This window comes from Zosterops lateralis (assembly GCF_965231275.1).
Source record: "Zosterops lateralis genome assembly, chromosome: 20".
In the NCBI taxonomy this organism is placed as follows: Eukaryota; Metazoa; Chordata; class Aves; order Passeriformes; family Zosteropidae; genus Zosterops; species Zosterops lateralis.
The window spans coordinates 749,437-770,811 of record NC_139780.1 but is presented as its reverse complement, the minus strand read 5'-3'; the positions used below and the strand labels follow the sequence as shown (position 1 = coordinate 770,811).

The 21,375-nt window shown below is 61.0% G+C and overlaps 3 protein-coding genes across 3 annotated transcripts in view; 1 reads left to right on the top strand and 2 right to left on the bottom strand.

The window, feature by feature from the left end:
* The window catches only part of NOXA1 (NADPH oxidase activator 1), a gene marked incomplete at its 5' end in the record, with an annotated part of 101,363 nt that overhangs the window by 17,601 nt on the left and 62,387 nt on the right, over positions 1-21,375 (bottom strand). The gene's annotated exons all lie outside the window — the stretch shown is intronic.
* RNF208 (ring finger protein 208) lies at positions 11,755-16,264 on the top strand. Its single transcript, XM_083876018.1, has 2 exons — positions 11,755-11,798; positions 13,432-16,264. Exon 2 carries the CDS (start codon positions 14,091-14,093, stop codon positions 14,886-14,888), a length of 798 nt encoding a protein of 265 aa, XP_083732144.1. The 5' UTR covers positions 11,755-11,798; positions 13,432-14,090; the 3' UTR covers positions 14,889-16,264.
* LOC310917610 (ring finger protein-like) lies at positions 20,559-21,373 on the bottom strand (the record flags this gene model as incomplete). The annotated part of the gene is made up of 1 exon (XM_083876027.1): positions 20,559-21,373. One exon carries the CDS (start codon positions 21,371-21,373, stop codon positions 21,011-21,013), a length of 363 nt encoding a protein of 120 aa, XP_083732153.1. The 3' UTR covers positions 20,559-21,010.

Genomic DNA, 21,375 nt, shown 5'->3' with positions numbered 1-21,375 from the left:
GAGGGAAATAGAAATGAAGGGCAGCTCTGAGATGTGACCATGGCAGGCAGGAAGACGGTGATTAGTCAGGTTAAAGGACAGAAAACAAAAGGCCCCAAGGGTGCAGCCCCTCTCCACCCTGCCAAGGCATCAGGGAAAAGGTGGATAAGAAAAGTCTCTTTAGAGTTTAGAATACAGGATGATGTGGTGATAGAGCAGTTCTCATGGGCTGTGTGCAGAGTCTGTAGGGTTTGTATCTGGCGCTGGTTGGTCACTGTAAATTAGAATATTCTGTCACACGCAGCTGGCAGGTCTGAAAGCTGCAGAACTCCTGCACAGGCTCCTCAGGGCTTTTCTGCCACTGCAGGATCACCTTGGGGGGAGCCACCAGCAGCCCCTGTCCCTTCACTGGGCCTCGCCGCCGTCCAGTTTTCCCACCTTGAGTTCTTTCCCCAGAGAAAAATCCATCAGTTTGACTAAGCAGGAGCAGAAAAAGAGGCGTCCAGAGGAGTCCTGCGGTAACCCCAGCCCTGCCTGCTCGTGTCCCCGCCCGCACAGGGGATGTCGCTGTGGTTCTCTCCAGCAGCCCTTTCCCCTTCCTTGCAGAGCCTCGGGACCGGCCGGGTTTGGTTTTTTAACCCCAGATTTCCCTGTTCTTGAGCAGCTCTGCTCGCAGGGAGCTGCGAGGCTGAGACCCTGCAGCCCCCCGTGTCCTGAGCACCTTCCCTCTCCCCAAAAGGGTCACCTCACAAAACCTCGGGTATTTTTGGTCACCCTGCAGACCCCACCCAGGCGCTCAGAGCGGGGTGTCCCAGGCACCAGGAATAAAAAACTCCCGAAGAGACGCCGTTTGTAAGGATTTCCCTGGAGCTCCCGGGCGGTGCAGTGCCTGCCGCAGGCACAGGAGGGGGATGATGCTCTTTGCAGACAGGAGGATGAGGAAGGGCTGCTCTTCCCAGAGCGACAATTTGGCCACGGCGGAGGGGACAGCTGGGTGACCCCCCAGTGTGCAGGTGGTGGCCCCTCACCAAACTTTGGGGGGATTGGAGGCTCCACTGAAGGTCAGGGTGAAGAAAGGACACAGGGAGGTGTTGGGCCAGTGCAGGGATGGGAGAGGAACCCCCAAATTCAGGCTGTGGGATGATTCCCTTCGGGACACTGCAAGTCTCCCAGTGTGGAGCACAGCTGTGCCAGGTTCTCCTCAAGGCTTTTACCTGAATTCTCAGCTGCCTCCTCATTAAAATCAGAGTGAGGCCGGTGGGTATGGAAGGGGAGATGGCAGGGAGGGTGAGGCACCAGTGGGGTGAGCATCCCATGGATCATCAGTGTCCCCAGAGCTGAGCTGTCACCCACTGAGGGGGGCTGGGGGCTGTGTGAGGGTCCCATGGAGGGGATCCCACTGCTGCAGGTCTGAGGGGCCATAGAGGGACCACAGGGATAAAGCTGGCAGAGACAGGGGAGGTGGAGGCTCATGGAGGCAGCAGGGTTTGGTGCTCTGTGCCCTGGAGCAGCACTAACACCCCTGGGGTGAGGAAACTCCAGCACAAAGCCCAGCCTGTGTCCCCAGGGCTGTGCTCAGCATCCCTGCCCTGCTCATCTCCACATGGCCACACGAGGAGTTTCCTCTCAGGGAAGGCGACGTGTCCCCAAAGGATGGCAGCAGCTTTTAGAGCCCAAATGGAGCCTGGAAGGGACCTGCCAAAGCTGCTCGGTGGCAGGGGTTTCCTGTGGGGCCAGAAGGTGTCCTGTCCCTCGGGGTGCACACTCTGGGCTGTCCTGGCCACCCCCCAGCAGGCAGGCCCTGCTCTCTGTGCCAGCCCTGAGCACTCAGCTCTGTGTGGAGAGACAGCACAGGCTCCTCTGCAGAACCTCCTGATGCTCTGGGCTCACCCTGGGGCACAGCACAGACCCGGGAGGGCTGGCAGCTCCTCAGATCCCCTTGGCAGCTCTCCTGATGTGATATCCCAGCCATGCTGCAGGCTCAGGGGTGGGGACAGGGATGTACAGCTGGAGCACCTGTGCTGGTCCTCTGGTCATGATGTGACATCCCATCACCCTGCAGGCTCGGGGTGGGGACAGGGATGCACAGCTGGGACACCTGTGCCCCTTTGTGACATCCCAGCCGCCCTGCAGGCTCAGGGGTGGGACAGGGAGGCACACCTGAGACACCTGTGCTCATCCTGTGCTCTCAATGTGACATCCCATCACCCTGCAGGCTCGGGGGTGGGGACAGGGAGGCACACCGGGGACACCTGTGGTCCTGATGTGACATCCCAGCCACGCTGCAGGCCCAGGGTGGGGACAGGGATGCACAGCAGGGACAGGGACACTGCAGAGACACATCCAGGGCTGCCGGGAGCTCCTGTCAGAGCCCTGTGCTGATGCTGAGCCGCAGAGCCCAATGCATTCCCAGCCTAATGCCAGGCTCTTCCCCTGGCAGCGGAATTGGCGTTCCTCAGGGATGACATAACGCGGTGTCCAGGCTGGCACGGCCACACCGACATCCCAGCAGTGAATGGGCCGGCTCCTGGCCCGCTGCCCGCCTCTCCCCGGGCTGCAGGAACCGGAGAGGAGCCGCTTTCCTTATCGCCCTCCCGCAGCCCCCTCCGTCCCTCTCCCCTGCGGCTCCTGGCCCGGCCGGCCCCGGGTCAAGCGGGGCTTTGGCAGCGGCGCGGGGGAAATCAGCATTGTGGCTGCCCACAGCGGCCCGGCTGCAGGAGAAAGCAAGGATTTCCTGGCCTGGAGTAAGTCCTTCCCGTCTCCTCCCAGCTGCAGAGAGCCTCGGGGCTCAGGGGTGGGATGTTCCCAACAGGTTTTGGGACCTGCAGGGAGAGAGGAAGGAGGAGGCAGCAGGGTCTGGGCACTTCTGTTGGCAGTGCCAAAACCTCCCCCTCTGCTCCATCCTACCCATAAATAAACCCCCTGCTCGGGCAGAGCCTTTGGCCAGCACAGAAATGTTCCTTCCCCTTGGTGCTCGTGGAGTCTCACCCACAATGGGCCACAACGGGCAGTTGGGTGGCCTTGTGTGACTGCACAGGGAATTTGGGGAGGGCAATTCGCCTGTTGCCAAGCTCAGCCCAGTCCCAGGACAGGTCAGTGCCGTGGGGATCTGTGTCCATGGGCCGTAACCTGCAGCTCCCTGTGCAGCACCGGGCACAGCAAACAAACAGGTCAGTGCCGTGGGGATCTGTGTCCATGGGCCGTAACCTGCAGCTCCCTGTGCAGCACCGGGCACAGCAAACAAACAGGTCAGTGCCGTGGGGATTTGTGTCCATGGGCTGTAACCTGCAGCTCCCTGTGCAGCACCGGCACAGCAAACAAACAGCCCGGCAGAACCAGGCACAGCAAACAAACAGCCTGGCACGTCTTCCAAGGCCAAACCCTCACACTGACACCGGGAAAATAAGCTCTAACAGCCTGGGCAGCTCACACACACACACACAGCCACATTTCTTCCTGCTCAAATGTCACTTCTCCTTCCTGTGGCAGGAGCAGCGAGGCGGGGGAGGCTGCTGCTCCCACCCTGCGGGTCCTGAGCGCCCCGGGGGTGGTGCCACAACCTGCACCTGCTGATGGTTTTATAGGACAAGGGTTGGTTTCCTGCTCTATTTCCGTGATTGGAAGTTTCCAGTGCTGGGCATGGCTGTGGCAGAAGGGCTGTCACTCATTTTCTGGCCTGGGGAATGCAGAGCACTCTGGCATCCTCTGCTTCGGGGACAGAACAGGGATGGCACCGCTCTGCCATCCTCTGCTTCGGGGACAGAACAGGGATGGCACCGCCCTGCCATCCTCTGCTTTGGGGATTTGGGGATGGAACAGGGATGGCACCGCTCTGCCATCCTCTGCTTTAGGGATTTGGGGATGGAACAGGGATGGCACCGCTCTGCCATCCTCTGCTTTGGGGATGGAACAGGGATGGATGGCACCGCCCTGCCCCGGTAAAGGCTTCTGGGGCTGCTCTCCACACCGGGAGCCAACAGACAGACCCTGTGCAGCACCCAGCTCCCAGCTAAGCCCTTGGCTCCGGCTCTGTGCTGTGGAGGTCTGGTTTGTGTCCTGCCGCCTGCCTGTCCTGCCCCGCACCGAACAGGCCCCGTTTGTTTGGCTCTGGCTGCCGCCTGGAGCCGGGGCCGCGTGCCTGGGCCGCCTGTGCACAAGGGCCCCTTGTTCTCCGCCTCGCTCCTCGCCTGCTTTAGCAATTATCCCAATTAGCTGTGCCCTCTCCTCGCTCCCCGGCTGCACCGCGGACCCTCGTCTCTCCTGCTCCACACTGCTGTCAGGAAAGGGCCAGCAGGGTGTGGGCACTGGGGTGATGGTGCCACCTTCCACTGTTTCCTCATGGGAAATAGGCTGGCTGTGCAGAATCCAGGTGGTTGTGGTCCCTGTGGAATCCCAGGGCTCTCTTCCATCCCCTTTTGGCACTTGAGGAGGGTGAGGAAGCTGTACCAGGGTGCCACTGGCATCTCTCTCTGCTCCTTCACATCTCCAGGCTGGGCTGGGTGCCCTCCCTGCCTCATTCCCTGGGCCGGGGGTCCAGCAAGACGGTTTCCTGCAAGCCTCAACCCTCCTGCCACCATCCTCATCCTCCCACAGCAGCCAGCTCAGTCGGAGCCGGTTGATGGTTGATGTTTCCACTTGCTGGGGCAGTGGAGGGGCCATTCCCCAGCAGATTCCGGCTGTGCTGTGCTCCAGGGCCACCTTCCCTTCTGCCCCCTGAGCCCACAGGGAGGCTGGAGTGCAATCCCTCAATCCCCGGGGAGGTGCTGGCACAGGAGCATCCCCGCCAGCAGAGCCCAGGAGAGGAGCAGGACCAGTTATTCCTGCCTGGTGCATCTCCCACACTGGAAAATCAGGGCAGGAAAAGCCCTGGATTCTCTGCCTGTGGCCCCTGCAATGGGCACAGCAGCCTGGGCAGCCCCCAGCATTGCTGGTGACATTGGGGTAAAAATCCGTGATGAAAAATACAGAAATATGTGTTAGATTGGTGTTAATATAAAAAATGTGGAAAGGTATAGTCTGTTTTAAAAAATTCCTCTCTAGCCAAGCGGCTGCCCATACAGCAACCGCTCCCCAGCCCGAGACAAAGAGCAGGACAGGAGCCATCAGGATGGACAAAGACACTGGCCGAGCCAGATAAGAATCAGCATCGCCCCCAGACAGAGAAATTCCTCCCCAAACGAAGGGGAATTCTCCACCGGAGACTACACATCGGAATAATCATGGGGACTACACATTGGTGTAATCGTGGACTGGCAGCTCCATCCACATGTGAAAGGAATCTTCCAGGAATACAATTTGCAAAGTTCGGGAAACCCATCCAAAGATATATTTGGACTATTTGCTGGATTATTCCCCACACCTGTTTTGCCTCGGGACACAAAAACCCCTATAAAACCCCGGGCTGATCCGCTCTGTGTGGATTTGGGAAAATCTGTACCTCAGGGTGCAGACCCCTCATCCACCCAGCGCTGCGCTGCACGTTCTATTTGTGATTTCTCTCTTTATCGGTGATTGGGATTGTTTTTCTAATAAATTGTTGCTTTATTAATCTGATTTTTGCCGTTGCATTTATAACACCGGGCTGTGGCTGTGAGGGGACACAGCACCTTGGCAGGGCCAGCACCGGGCAGGGGAGCACCGGGCAGGGGAGCACCGGGAAGGGCAGCATCGGGATGGCCCCCAGCACTCCACCCGCGCTGACAGCAGCCCCAGGGCTCCCGGGGTTTGATCTTTACTGCTCTTGCCGGGCTGTCTGCTCCCATTTGCGTCTGCTGAGGCAGGGCCGGGAGCGGCGGGCTGGCGCAGGCTGGCACTCTGTGCTGGCACAGGCTGGCACTCCGTGCTGGCACACAGGGAACCGCCGGGCAGGCAGCCCCTGTGCTGCTGCAGAGCCTCCTCCACAGCCCTGCCAGCCCCATGTGCACAGCAAGGTCCTGCAGAAACCTGGGCTGGGTGAGCCCAGGGACCCCCTGTGCCTTGCTGGGGTTTGCACCTTTGAGCCTGCACCTTCAAAGCAAAACCCTTGAGCCTGCAGCCTCAAAACTGCCCCTTCTTCCCCAACCATGACAGCTCCAGAGCACCTGGGGGGAGCTGTGGGTGCTCAGGGCCCTGCAGGGCTTCCTGTCCCCCCCCAAAACACACATGCCCCCCCAGCAGGGACATGGCTTATGGTGGTCCAGGTCTCTGTGGGCTCTCCCGGGGAGCTGGCACAGCAAACACTAAATGTCACCACAATTACAAGGCTCCAGCCCCAGCCCGGGAAGGAGGGCAGGGACAGCTCCTGCTCCCAGCTCTGCCACTGCTCTGGTTTCTTCCCAGCCTGGAATCCCTCGGGCTCTGTTAAGCCCAGCACAAGCCAGGCTGCACGGGCTAGGGGGGGGCTTCTGCAGAGCTGCCATTTCTATTTCTAGGCCAGCCCTGTCCTGTTTTCCTTGGATGGAAGGTGCTTTCTAAAGGAAATGGGTCTTCCTTGCACCCTCTCGGCCCTGAAGTGCAGCTCTAGGTCTTTCTGGTCACCTCTGCCTGGGCCAGCAGTGCCTGGGGAGCTCCAGACCCTCCACATCATTCCCCAGTAGGACTCCAGGGCTGGGAAGGAGTTTGTGACATGGTTGTGCTGCTGTGGGGTCACCAACCAGACATGAACTTCCCCTGGGGCTGGGGAAGATGCAGCCTCAGGTGAAAAAGGGGCCCCACTTGCCCCACAGGGCTCAGAGTGTGGCCAGTGTGTCACTCTGGACCCTGTGCAGGGCAGCTCTGAAGGTCATCCCACCACCCCTCTGTGCCCTGATCTACTGTTTGACCCTCAAAGAGAAAAAGATTCTCCTTGTGTAGCTGTAGGGAAATACATCTGGAATTTCCCATGTCCTCCTTGTGCCTGTGGATCCCCATCCTCTCCCCTCCTCAGGAGATAACTGTGGAGAGCAGCACACTTTCCATGAGTGTTCTTTTCTGGCAGCTGAGCAACCCCAGATCTGCAGGCAGGGAGGGCAATAAAGGTCACCACTTCCCTGGCCCCTTGATCCCCTCAAAACCATGTACATCCCCCCTCCTCCTCCTCCTTCCTCCTGCTCAGTGCAGCACCAGCAAGGTGGGCCCTCTCTTCACACAAATGGCTGCAGTATTAATCACTAATTAATCACTAATAGTAAAAATAATGATTAAACCCCTTTGGAATCTGTTGGCGCTTTAGGAACATCTGTAACCTCCAAGCTGATCAGAGAACCACAAGGGCATCTCAAGGTTTGTGTGTGGCTTCAGACTTTGGGGGTCTCTGCAGACAGTCTAGAAACCAGCCCATGGAAACCCCCACCGTGGCATTAGGATTGTACTGCAAGAGCATCAGTGGTCAGGTCCTGACCACCAGCAACCAACCCCCACACTGCTTTAAACAGCAACCAGGGACCAGCTCTGCAGCAGCTGGGGCATCCTTCAGCTACCAGCTGGCAACAAGAGGCTCTGCTGCTTTCCTGGCAGTTATTTCAGTAGCATCCCTCCTTCAAAATGGTGTTTGCTCTGCCTGGCCAAGCTGCACAGGCAGCTGCTCTGGTGGTTTTGGTGGAGCACTGTGGCTGATGAGAGCTGACCTGCTTTCCTCTTCTCTTGGGGTCTGTGCTGGGCTGTCGTGGCCACCTCAGCCAGCCCTGGGATGGTGCTGGTTGTGGCATTTGGGGTCCCTTCTCCTGGTGCTCTATGCCAGGAAGGAGAGGCAGTCCCAAGGGGATGGAGTCCAGAGGATGAAAACACGGAGTGTGGGTACCATGTCCACCCCTCCCAGGCCAGGCCAGGCTGTCCCAGGCAGGCTCCGCTCAGACCTGCCCCGCTCAGACCTGCAGGGAAAGCTGCTCCCTGCAAAGCTGGGGATGAGCTCATGTTTTTGTGGGTGAATTATCTGTGTGATGAGTGATTCACCAGAGCAAAACAAGATCGGTGTGAGGAACAAACAGGATTTGGGGAAGAGCTGTGGATGTGTGTGTGCAGGATACCCAGACAAGCAAACTTGGTGAGGAGAGCAGCAGGGGACTAAGAGAGGTGGCCTGAGGTGCTGCCACCACTGCAGGGACAGCAGGGATGGGGCCCAGGGGTGGGACAGGAGGGTTGGGCACACACAGAGCTGTCAGCTCACCCAGGTGGGGTGGAAAGAAAAGCCTGAGGTGCCACCACAGCACACTGAACCCTTCCCACAGGTGCTAGAAATCCAGAAAGGCAATAAAACCCTGAGCAAACAGCTGGATGGCTGAGCAGGTGATGGCTGATGGTGAGGAAGAAATTTAGGGCCGAATTAACTTTCATCTCAGCAAAGCCTGGTCAGAGTGTTACAACTCCCAACATTTACACAGCAAAAGGTTCAAACTGATCCAGTCAAGACACAGGATTGGGTTTTGCAGAAAGAAGCTGTGGTTTCACACAACCAGCTGAATTACAACAATAACCTCCTGATTATAAACAGCACAACCTTGTTCAGCTGGGACAAATGAAGAGAAACCACTGGCAAAGCTGCTCCATGTGTGTCCAGGGAGAGCTGGGCCCAAGGACAGCTGGTACAGCTCAGCTGAGGAGCAGCCTCTGAACACAAAGGTATGCTTGGTATGCTTGGCCTGGTGACAAGGCCTGAAAAGGGTAAAATACATCAGTAAAACCCAGGAGAGCACCCACATCACATCAGCACAGCTCAGAAGGAGTTCTGGAGGTATCCACAGGCAGCCAAAATAGATACATGTATGATAACACCCAATGGAATAAGCTTTTATAAAAGATAATGCAACATGAATGTTTATAAGCCAAAGTTAGGTGTTAAATTGGGAATAAGAGACAAGATCCAAAGGCAGAGGTGGCCACCTCAGAGGGGCTGAGGTTTGGTGGGGTCATCACTCAAGTCTGAGCCACACAGGCCTAGACAGAGATGGAAGGTGTGAGTTTTGAAGGATGAGATTATTTCAGTTTGGGTAGAAAGCAGAGATCTTGGTGGACTAACTCAGCAGAGGAAAGGGAGAGCTCTGCATTGAGCATGCAAAGCAAAGGCAGAGCCATCGGGGCAACAGGAAGATCCCAACACCTTGGCACAAACACACCCTTATTCAGCAGAAAAGATGCCCGGTGTAATTTATGATTATTTTTAAATAGAGCTGTTGCTTAACTCATGGAGCAGCAGCATAATAACAGCGCGTAGCTGGGTCAGCACAGGGATGCCATGTGAATTAATAACAGAAAATAGCTCGTGCTCACTCACTTCCTGCAATTTCCTCTGCTCAGGGAGCTCAGGCGTGAGATCTCAGCTCTTGCTATCTGCACCCAGGCACGTTAGCAGGGAAGGAGAACCTGGCAGAGGGAGGATGGGGGAGATTAAGGGAATCCCTGTTTAGCAGTGTTACAGTGCCAGGCAGCAGCAGCAGCAGCCTCATACTGATTTTGACAGGTGAGCAGATCAAAGGATGGCACTTAGAGGGACTAGAGGTGTTCAAAAATCCCTTATCCAGTGAGAGAGACTCAAAGGATTAAAAACTCAGTGATTGTCAGGAAGGGAGCAGGTATTTCCAGGTGGAGGTGATGCTGCAGGGAGAACCATACTCTGGCCTGGGAATGGAGCACAACTGAGCCATGGGGCACCAGGGAATCCTTCTGCTCAGGTGCCTTTGGTCATCCCTTCCAGGGCATAAGAGTCCAGGCAAAATCCTGGAGGAATATAAAAATCTAAAGAACAGAAATGGGCGAGACGAGCAGGGAAACCCCAGAAGCACCAAAGGAGCTCCCACCAACACCCTGCTCTGTGCAGGGCTGGATGGGGTGGTGGGGTGGGCTTGGATTGGAGTGTGCCCATGCCTGGTCACTGTTCCTGGGGCCAGGGCATGGAGCTGGAGGGCTCTGTGTGGGGCTGCTGCTTATTTTGTCCTTTTGCCTGTTGGGTCCCCATTCTGGAGGCAGCAGAGGGAGGAGGCAATCTGGCCTCTCACATCTGCCAGGGGACATCCATCCATGCCTCTCACATCTGCAGGAGCCAGGAAACCTGGACCAGGAATCATCTGCTCAGGGCACCCTGTGGGGTGTTCCCAGCCTGTGGGGTCCTGTCTGCCTGTTCCACTGTGGGGCTCACACCAGCAATCCCATGGCCATGAGTGATGCTCCCAGTGCTCTGCAGGGACCTGTCAGCATTCCTGGGACCCAGCAGTTGTGTGACCCTCCTCCCCATAGCACTGAGCCCACTGTGTCCCCAGGGGCCCCTGTGCCAGCTCAGCAGGACTGGGGGGCTCTCAGGGGACCCCCCTCTGCTCCCCTCCCCTGTCTGTGGATCCCAGGGGACACAGTGGGTGCATCCCCCATAGATCCCAGGGGACACAGTGGGGTCCATTCCCCATGGATCCCATGGGACACAGTGGGTGCATCCCCCATAGATCCCAGGGGACACAGTGGGGTCCATTCCCCATGGATCCCATGGGACACAGTGGGTGCATCCCCCATGGATCCCAGGGGACACAGTGGATGCATCCCCTATGGATCCCAGGGGACACAGTGGGTGCATCCCCTATGGATCCCAGAGGACACAGTGGGTGCATCCCCCATAGATCCCAGGGGACACAGTGGGGTCCATTCCCCATGGATCCCATGGGACACAGTGGGTGCATCCCCCATGGATCCCAGGGGACACAGTGGGTGCATCCCCCATGGATCCCAGGGGACACAGTGGGTGCATCCCCCATGGATCCCATGGGACACAGTGGGTGCATCCCCCATGGATCCCAGGGGACATCACTGATTTGGCGGCGGGAAAAAGCAGCGGTGTGGGGGGAATTCCTGCCAGCCCGACCTCCTCTCACCCCCGGGCTGTGCAGGGGCTGCAGGCCGGGCCCCGTTCCCGATGCTGCCCCAGAGCCGCGGGCCTGGAGCTGATGCTGAGTCACGGCGGGGCCCTGGGAAGGAGCCGCGGGGGCCCGGCCGGCGGCGGGGGATGGACGGGGCCGCGGGCAGCGGCTGCGGGGACAGAGGTGTGGGGCACGGGGGCTGCGGGGCGGGGGATAGATGGGGCAAGGAGGGATGTGCGGGGCGGGTGAAGGGGTTCAGGGGTGCGGGGTAAAGGGGGATGCGGGGTAAGGGGGATGCGGGGCGGGGGATATATGGGACACCAGGAGGGATGTGCGGGGTGCGAGGTGCGGGGTAAGGGGGATGCGGGGCGGGGAGGGGGCGTGCGGGGAGGGGAAAGGAGGGCAGGGCAGGGGAGGGGAGGGAGCGAGCCGGGCTCAGGCGCTGCGGCCGGCGGGCCCCGGCGCTGCTGAGCGAGAGAAATGTGAGGCGGCTGCACCACTGCGGCGGCACTGCGGGCGGCGGCGGGAGCGCGCAGCAACAGCAGCGCCCGCGCCCCGGGCCCCGGGAACGGCGGGCACGGAGCCGCCGCCGCCCGCCCGCCGCTGCTGCTGCTGCTCCCCACCGCTGCCTGCACTGCCCGGGGGCACAGCGGGGCCCGGCTTCAGCCCCCCGCAGCCTGCGGTACCCCCCGGGCGTGTTGCATCAGCCCCGCGCCGAGCCCGGCTCCGCAGCCCCCCGGAGAGGCGGCGGCGGTACCTGCCCGCTCCCCCGGCCGCCCGAGCATCCGCAGGGACCCAGCGCCGCCAGCCCCGGCCCTGGGCCCGCTCCCCTCCCCGCGCCGCCGCAGCGGGCGGTGGGGCCGGGGGGAGCGGGGCCGGCCGGGATCATCCCCCGGGAGCCGCGCCCGGCCCGGGCAGCGCCGCATCCCCCCCGGATAAACCCGGCCCGCCGGGCCCGCGGAGCCGCGCCGGGAACAGAGCGGGGAGAGGCGGCTGAACCGGGACCCCCGCCCGGGGACAGCGCAGGTAACGCGGGGGGGGATGGAGGGGATGGGGGTCACCCTGCGGGCGTGCGGGAGCGCACGTGTGTGTGTGCACAGGCGTGTGTGTGTGTGCGTGTGTGCGTGTGTGTGTGTGCGTGTGTGTGTGCGTGTGCACAGCCCTGTGCCCCGCGGGGCTGCGGGCCTGGGGCACGGACCTGTGTGCCCGGGGATTGCGGTGGGAGATTGGGGAGGGGAGGGTGATGGGGAGGACCGTGTGACCCCAGAAATTATGGGAAATGCGGGGTATGGCGGGGGCTGTGTCACCCCAGAAATTATGAGGATGGCGGCAGGGGCTGTGTCACCCCAGAAGGGATGGGGATGTTGGGGGGGCTGTGTCACCCCAGAAATTATGGGAATGCGGGGGACTGTGTCGCCCCTGAGGCACTGGGGATGGCAGGGGGCTGTGTCACCCCAGAAGGGATGGCGATGGTGGGGCTGTGTCACCCCAGAAGAGATGGGGATGGTCACCCCAGAAGCGATGGGGGTGCAGGGGGCTGTGTGTGTCACCCCAGAAGGGATGGGGATGGGGATGGCAGGAGCTGTGTCGCCCCGGGGGCGCAGGGGGCTGTGTCACCCCAGAAGGGATGGGGATGGGGATGGCAGGGGGCTCTGTGTGTCGCCCCGGGGGCAGTGGGGGCGCGGGGGGCCGCGCTGTGCGGGCTGTGCGTGCAGGGCTGTGACAGAAGGAGCGTGGGAAGGCGGTGACAGTGCGTGGCACCGCTGACCACCCGGATCCTGGGCCCGTGGGCGCTGCGGGTGAGCCCCAGGGAGAGCTGGAGGCAGAGCCCCCGGGGCTGGGGGGGAGGGAGGGAATATCTGCTGCCTCCTTTGGGGTGCAGGATGTGGGGTGAGAGATGTAGGCCCTGATGGGGGATGAGAGAGGGCAGGATCCTTGCAGGACCCCAGTGCTGCCAGGGCACGGCCCCCTGAGACCCCGCGGCCTCTCCATCCCAAAGGCCGCTGCTGCCACAAGCAGATGGTCCCCTCGGGCCCCTCCGCCAGGCCTGGCAGGAGCCAGCATCCCTCTAACAGGATTTGCGGCGTGATGGAGGAGGAGAGCGCCTTCGCCCTGCTCGGGCTGGTGCAGGGGCTGCTCGGGGGGAAAAAGGCCTTGGGCTGGCAGCGAGCCCCCCATCCCTGCCCGTCCTCTCCATCAGCCCCGGGACAAGGGCAGGGAGCTGGGAAAGGGGGGGAGAGGAAGCTGGAGGGAGGGAGGGATAATAGCGTGGACAGATCAGGAGCAAGCGATGGAGGTAAAAATAGATCCACTGAGCAGAGGAGGGGCTAAACGTGAGAGAAAAGCCTGAGCAGAGGCAGGTCGGTGGAGGAACCCCTTCAGGAGGGGCCCTGCAGCCCAGAGGGGCTCTGGGGGCCCTGCCCTCCCACCCTCGGGGCAGAGGGGGGTCCCAGACCCCTGGCTCGGGGATGCCTGGGGGGAAATCCCTGCCTGCTCACACTTCCGCAGGCCGGGCAGGATGGACGGGACCTGCAGGGCCGGATTGCCAAATTGCCGGGATGCAGGGCAGGCACACATCCCGAGGGAGAGACAGAGGGCTGGCAGGCGGTGCATCCCTGAAGAGCCTCGGATCCAACCTCCTCTCCCTTTTCATTTCCAGCGAGCACGAAGCTGAGCTGGGGACAGAGGTGCCAGCAGGGACCGAGGGGACACAGTGTGTGGTGTCCTGGCCACGGCCAAGGTGAGCTGCCCTCGGGCCCGGGATGTGCCCTGAGGCCCTGCCCTGCTCGAGCTGCTGCTGACGGCAAGTGGGAGAGCCGGGAAGTCAGAGCAAAGGAATTTGCAAACACATTCTTCAGCGCCACGAGGATCCCAGTGCGTGTAAACAGGAACAGAGGCCGGCCTGGGGTGAAGTGAGAGCCGCCTCCAGTTCTGCGAGACCCTCCCTGGACTCACCTGCCCTGGGCCACCATCCCCGTGGCATTACCATCCCTGACTGCAGCTGATCCACTGTGGGAAGTGGCAGCAAAGGCAGGAGCAGGAGCTGCTGAGCGAGCGCCAATGTCACGTTAACATCCCGCCAAGGCTGCGGGGAGCCTCGCTTTGATCACCCGCCCAGGAGCATCTGGAAACAGGGCAGGATGTCACTGTGAGCTCTGCCTTCTCCAGCCCGGCACCGGCACCTCGGGGCTGCTGCAGAGGAGAGACTCGGGGCCTGCAGGCGCTGCCCCATCCCGCAGGATGTTCTCCCGCTGCTCCCCGTGCTCCTGCTCCGCCGCCAGACCGAGATTGAAAGCTCACTAGGCATGTTCTAGCCTCATGCAGGCGTCCCTCAGAGACCCCAGAGCAGTGGACAGTAATGTGAAAACCATACTCATGTCGTGTCTGAAAGGGCAACAGGTCATCATCAAAATGGAGGCGATGAAGATCATCCACCCGGAGAAGTTCTCGGAGCTGCAGGCGGCACAGCCGCGCTACGCGCCCGCGCCGCGCCGGGAGCCGCCGCTGGTGGCCAAGCGAGCGTGGCCCTCCGAGTCCGAGATCATCGTCAACCAGGCGTGCGGGGACATCCCAGCCTTGGATGCCACCCCCGGGCCGCTGCCGCTGCCCCGGACTCCGCCCTTGCCGCGGCGGGAGCGCGGCTACCAGGGCCAGCGCAAGGGCAGCTCCGAGGTCTGCTACCACCGACAGCCGCCGTCCGACGAGGTGATCGTCAACCAGTACGTGCTGCACCCCTCGACGCCCTGCGAGCCCCTGGAGTGCCCCACCTGCGGCCACATGTACAACTTCACCAACAAGCGGCCGCGCATCCTCTCCTGCCTGCACTCGGTGTGCGAGGAGTGCCTGCAGATCCTCTACGAGTCCTGCCCCAAGTACAAGTTCATCTCCTGCCCCACCTGCAAGCGGGAGACCGTCCTCTTCACCGACTACGGGCTGGCGGCGCTGGCCGTCAACACCAGTATCCTGAACAGACTGCCGGCCGAGGCCCTGGCCGCCAACCCCGTCCAGTGGAGCAGCGACACCGACCGCAGCTGCTACCAGACCTTCCGCCAGTACTGCGGGGCCGCCTGCACCTGCCACATCCGGAACCCGCTGTCCTCCTGCACCATCATGTGAGCCCCGCGCCCCAGCCTGTCCCCTCCCTGCCGGTGGCACCGCCAGGGGATGTTCTGACACTCACCACGGCCGAGGATGTGGGACCGGTGTCACTCACGGTGGGTATTGGGGGGACCGGGACCTGGAGCAGCCCCCCTGCTCAGCAGGGAGAGGGACTCTGGCATGGGGAGCACATCTACCAGGGTCTGCAGCTCTACCTGGTGCATCGAGCATCTCGCCGTGCTCCTGCCTTGGGTGTCCCTCCCTCCTCTCTCTCTCTGTCCTCGACTCTCCCAGGAGCGGACGTTGGGTCCCAGCTGCAGTGACACCCTCCCCACTGCCCCACAGCCGGCAGCAGCAGCAGCACAAGGAGCCCTGGAGATGCACATTGCCACCACACCGGGCCACCCTCCCAGCGCAGGAAGCGAGGACAGGTCCCCCCAGCCGCCCCTTCCACCACCCCACCCCTCCTCTCTCTGTAAGTTATTTGCCAAAGCTTTCATCTCAGTGGCCACGCCGCCCTGTGTCCGAGTCTCAGTAGCCACACCAAGCTGCCGCAGCGGCCCCTCGGGTGGCAGCAGACACGCCCTCCCAGGCCCTTGAGGAAAGCTCCACTTTTGTCCTCGTTTTGGAGGATTCTTGTTTTTTTCCCCATCCATCCCAGGCCACTCCGTGTTCCAAGGCATTGAGCTGTGTCCATTCCCTGCCCCTCCGCTCGGGACCCACACCTGTGCCCCATGGGATGGCTCAGGAGGGTGGCACGGGGTCCACGGCCCCAAATCGCTGACTCCAGCAAGGGGATTTGACTGAACAGGGGGACCAAGATCTGCCTCCTGCCCACAGTCCCTTCCCCAGAGCAGCCCCTCTGCTCTGACCCCTGTGCAGAGGGGCTGGCAGGGCAGCAGGCCCCTGTACACAGTCTTGCTTTCTCCAAAGCACCTGGAGGGGTAAGTTTCTGCCAAAAAAGCAAAAAAATTAATATATATAAAAAAGAAAAAGCCATAATTTTGGGTGCTCCCATGGGGCTGAGCACCACAACCCGGCCTGGCTGTGGCACCAGAGGGGCACACACTGCCCAGTTCCAGGGCACTGGGGCTGGGTGAGAGGCTTCCAGAACCCTGAATCCTGGAGGAAACAGCAGCCCCTGGCAGTGGCCAAAGCCCAGCATCCACCCAGGGAGAGGGGCCGGCCCGTGCCCTGTCCTGGCCCGAGGGAACGGGCACTGCCCCAGGACCGTCCTGCCCCCGGTGTCTGCCCCGGTGGAGAGCGGCGCCGGAACCGTCTCTGTGTTGCTCTGCCAATGCCTCCCGCTGCTGGTTGTGACCATGATCATGTTTTATACCCGGCCTTGTTCTGACCCCCATCCGTCTCCCCAATAAAGATTATATTGGAACGAAGAGCCAGCCGGAGTCCAGGGGTGAGTCACTGCGGGCAGGAATGGGGTGACACTCTGGGATGTGCCCTGGGCCTGCTCCATCTCTGGGGCAGCTGGGGGGGTGATACCCAGGTTTACAGCTTTCCCCTGGGCTGGCACATCCTCCTCCAGCCTGGCTTTCAGCTCTGATGGAGCTGTGTCCCCTCCTTGAGGGACCCTGCCCAGGTTGGCAAGTGGTCCCCAGCCTTGCCAAGAGCCCTCAGACACCTGCTGGATGTCCCTTTCCTCCCCAGATGATGTGAGGATGTGCCATTTGGTGGCACCTGCTGTAGCAGGGAGCTGGGCAGGGAAATGAGCAGTGCTGGGCTCCCCTTGCCCTGCTCTGCTGAGGCAGCTGCACCCATGGGCCCCTCTCTGCACCCCCAGCATGCAGGAATTGCCCTGGGGCTGGTGTGCACCCACTGCCTGCCCCAATGGACCCCGGGGTCACTGGGGTGGGAGCCCCACAGCTGGGAGAGCCAGGAATCTGCAGCAGAAGCAGCCGGGATGGTGACCCCAGGACCACACAGCCCCCCAGGGCAAGCTGCACACACTGCCTGCTGTGGGCACAGCCAGTGCCAGCCCCCCAATTTCCCTCCTCCAGGAGCAGTTACTGTCTCTGCCTTCTTGCTCTGGGCCAAGGTGGAGCATCTGCTTCCCAGGCAGCAGCACATCCAGGAGGGTGAAAAGGCTCCCTGCAGACTCCTTTTCCTTCTCTGCTGGTTCATATCCCAGGGGAGTTTCTATGCCTGGAAAACAGAAGCACCTCCCAGTCCATGGGGGCTGAATTACAGCACCAATAATGCAGTTGGTGCTTCCCCTGTCCTCGGGGATGCTGCAGCTCTGTCCTGTCTCCCTGTCCTTACCAACATCCCCATCCTGCACCTACATTCCACCCTCCTTTGTGCAGCCCTGGCACAGTGTGGGGGGTCACCTGTGCCAAATCCAGGATAAAGAGCTCTGTCATCCCAAAAGCTTATATTTAATCCAGGTTGAGCAGATCTGTCCCTGAAGACACTGAAACTGTGGGCCAGCAAGACCAGAGGCAGCAGCGATTTTGCCCTCAGTAGGAATTTACCCTTTTTATTACATAAGGACAAAGGGTACAACGTGTTCTCCCCTACCCTCATGGCACCTCTTGGGCACAGAGTAAATTTAAAACTGCTAATTTGATTTTGAGTCACAATTAAGGAAGAAATAGGGCCTTTCAGGAGTAAGTCCTGGGTGAGAGCCCATTTCTCCTGCCCTATTAACCTCAAATCAGCACTTGCTGGAAGAGAGGCCAGCTTTGCTGCAGAGGACAGGGACACGGGGTGGTGCCAGCCCTTGTGGCACAGATGCAGGTGAATTAAAAGTCTTTCACATCCCCTAAAATGCTCTCGTGGCCATTCTGAGCTTTGTGCCTCCGTGCTAAGTTTTTAAAGATCTCCAAGTCCTGTGAGCTGCTTAAACATGGTGAGGACATGGTTTGGCCACATGAGAGCAGAGATGCTCCCAGATGTTCCCAGGTGAGCTGGTGGTAAAATCTCCTAATTGTTGTAATTTATCCCAGGCTGAGATAAAGCTCTGGGCTCTCCCAGTGTCCAGTTTGGCTCGTGATAGGAGAGGGGATGTGGGGAGTTAAACTGCTCCTGGGCATGTCCTCATTTTAGGATTGGGCTGGTTTGGGCTCAGCCTTTGGCACAGTTCGGGGTGTGGTGTTTGCCAGTCATCCTCTCCAGAGTTTAGAAGCATTTGGACAACGCTCTGAGGCACAGGGGGGGATTGTTGGGGTATCTGTGCACGGCCAGGAGCTGGACTGGATCATCCTGATGGGTTCTTTCCAAGCCAGTGCATTCTGTGATTCTGTGAAAAGCAGCTCCTGCAGCTCCTGTTCAGTGCCCAGGGCTGGGGCTGCTCTGCTCCTGCAGGGGACAGTGCCCAGGCCAGTCCCCATTTCATGCCCCCACCAGCCCCATCCTGCCCCAGAGGACCAGCTCCCCATGGATGAGGGAGGGTCCGGCTGTGCTGGGCCATGGGGAAGCCCTTGCCTGGCTGCAGGGAGGTGTCTGAGCACCAGGACTGTGCCCTCCCTGGGGACACGCAGCCTCAAACTTTGCCCCGGATTGGTCACACTCCCAAACGGCCGTTTCAGAGGGGAGGAAGCTGCTTTCACACCAGGGCAAGCCCTCGGTGACAGGATAATAATGGACTGTGATGGGTCCCCAGGCAGTGCTGGCCCCGTGGCTGGGGAGGGACTGGTGAGTTCAGGGGCTTTCTTGGGGTCAAATCCAGGAGAGGGCTGCTGCAGGGACCAGCTCCTGCTCCATGTCCCCTCCCCGTGCTGGCCCCATAAGCTGCTGGCCCTCTGGTCACATCCCAATGGACACAGGGTGGGGACATGTCCCCAGAGTGAGGGGCTGCTGGTGGTGGTGCAGTTGGGGTGGGGATGCCTCTGGCCAGAGCAGGACCCCAGGACTGCAAGGCTGCAGTGGGAGAAGCCAGGAGAGAATGAGCACATCCCTACAGGGATGGGGACAGCCAAGTCACTCCTCTGGGGACACCACATCACCTGGTGCCAGCAGCTGGGGGATGTGACAAAGCATTTGGGGTGGTGCAATGGGGTGTCAGGGGCCTGGGAGAGGGGATGGGGCTGTAAGTGGGGAGGTCGGGTGGGTTTGGAGGCTGTGCTGGAAGCTGTGCCTGCAGCAGGAGGCCTGGATCAGCCCTGGGTCAGTCCCCAGCACTGCTCACCTCTATCTCAGTGTGCTAAATATAACCCAGCCCTGGGAGTGGACATCTCAGCCAGGCTCCACATCACCCACAGGCTCCATGCCACACCACAGCCCCCAGGGACCCCCTTCTGGAGGGGATGGAGGTGCCCTTCAGCCTTCAGCACCCAGAGGTGCCAGCAGCCAGCTCAGGGTGCTGGGGGTGTCCCATGGGGACAGCTCTGTCCTGGCTCACCTGAACACCCCCACACAATGCAGAGCAGGGACACGAGGCTCCCACATGGTGACAGGGTCCCCCGGGGGTGTCTGAGCTCCCCCTCCCCACAGGCTCCACGGAGCCAAAAACGCCCCAGCCAGGCCTGAACTGGTGCTTCTCCTGATGGAGCTGCTCCACTTGGTATAAATAAATATTCCTTGGTGCCACCAGGGCTGGGGGGGCCCACTTGGTTCTGCCTGCTGACCTGACCTGTTTTGGGGTGCTCTGATCTGTTTTGGGGTGCCCTGATCCCACCCTCTGCCAGAGCAGCCCATGGCAGTGCTGATGCTGAGAGGCACCAGTGTCCTGGCAAAGCTCACAGCCCAAGTCTCTGCCCTCCTGGGTCCTGGCAGAGCCCACAGCCCAGGTCTCTGCCCTCCTGGGCACAAGGATGTGGGTTTTCCATGGGGCTGTGTGGGCACAGCAGCTCACTGGCTTTGCACCCCCCAGAAGGGAAGGGGTGGCACCCTGTGGTCTGTCCCCCACAGCCCTGGAGAGGTGCCCTGGGGTGTTTCCAGGGGAGAAGGGCAAAGCCAGCACATGGGGATGGCTGCAGCACAGCCAGGCAGGAGGAGCACAGGGCACAGCAGTGTCACCAGCCCCTCAGCAGGGCTGGGCTCAGGGGGACAGACAGGGGTGACAGCACAGGGAGGGGGGAATTGGCCTGGGACCAGCACAGAGCCTTGGCAGGACACCCAGAGGAGGCCAGCAGTGACAAACACAACTGCTGCACATTCCAGGCTGTGGAGGTGGATGGCGCTACCCCCAAAATGGAATCCTGGGAGGACCTCGAGGGTCTGACAGCTCCCTGCCATCTACCACCAGCCCAAAGGTGGCTGAAAGCCTGGGAGGATCCCCATCCCTGTTCCCTTGGGGCACAGGTTTCCCTGAGGAGTGTGAGGAACAAAAGTAGCCACACTGCAAACCCAGACATCACCCACACGAGGCTGGCAGGGAAAAGCAGAGCCCAGACCCTGCTCCCCCCTGGGACACCCCATGGCAGGTCCCCTGTGGGCACAGCTCCAGCTCCACTCAGCACAGGCTCTCCCAGCCGTGCATGGTGGGGACAGAGCAGTGTTTGCTCCCTTATCTCCCCGAAGGGCACGGTCTGAGCACAGCCTGGCACGGCTCGGCAGGGACTGGGAGGTGTCTTGGTGCAGCACACACCCCTCGTGGGGTGTCTGGGGACCACTGGCTGTGCCCACCCCTCCTTGTGTCACTGCTGGGCCCCAAGGGACCTGCTCAGCCCAGGCCCTGAACTCAGCAGGACACAGCTGTGGTAACAAACACAGGTTGTATTTTCAGTCCATGCGGGGGGATTCCAGCCCATCTGGCCTGGGTGCAGGTGGCACAGTCCATGGCACAATGGCACAGTCCATGGCACAGCCCATGGCACAATGCACGGCACAGTCCATGGCACAGCACAGCTCACAGCAAAGTCCATGGCACAGCCCATGGCACAGTCCATGGCACAGCTCACAGCAAAGTCCATGGCTCAGCCCTGCTCTGCCCGCAGAGCCTCTCTGGTCCCCAGCCCCAGGCCTGGGATGTGCCCTGGGGCAGGAACAGCTCCCACTCCATGGTCCCCTTGGCTGGGCACTGATGTGTCACCTGTGCCCCGGGCCAGGGGATGCCCAGCTCCAGGGTCTCCCTCTGCTGCCTCACCTGCAGTGCCAGGTGTCCCAGGCACCAGGGTGACAGGCTTGTCCCCAGCCCTGGGCACAGCTGGAGCCACGCTCAGCCTGAGGCCACAAATCCAGCGCTATTTGTCCAGGATGAGGAAGAGCATCACCATGAGGACGATGGGCAGGAAGATGAGGAGCAGGCTGAGCATCTCTGCCGCCAGCAGCAGCGCCAGCAGCAGCAGGTAACAGCAGCGGCAGCGGCGCTCCAGCCGCGCCAGGGCCCGGATCAGGCACGGCGGGTACCGCACGCAGGGCAGGCAGCCGAACATGCGGCTGGTGTGGAAGCGCACCTGGAAACGATGCTCCAGAGCTCCGGCCAGGCCTGGCCGCCGGGGAGGCAGGACAGGAGGCCTGGAGGTCACTAAAGCACCGGGAGAGCCGGGCTGGGCGTGCAGCAGGAGCAGCTCCTCTTGCAGCTTGCAGATCTCCCACTCCAGCATGG

Bases quoted from the DNA above. Each gene is read 5' to 3' on its own strand.
- RNF208 (XM_083876018.1), top strand. From the start codon at position 14,091: ATGCAGGCGTCCCTCAGAGACCCCAGAGCAGTGGACAGTAATGTGAAA.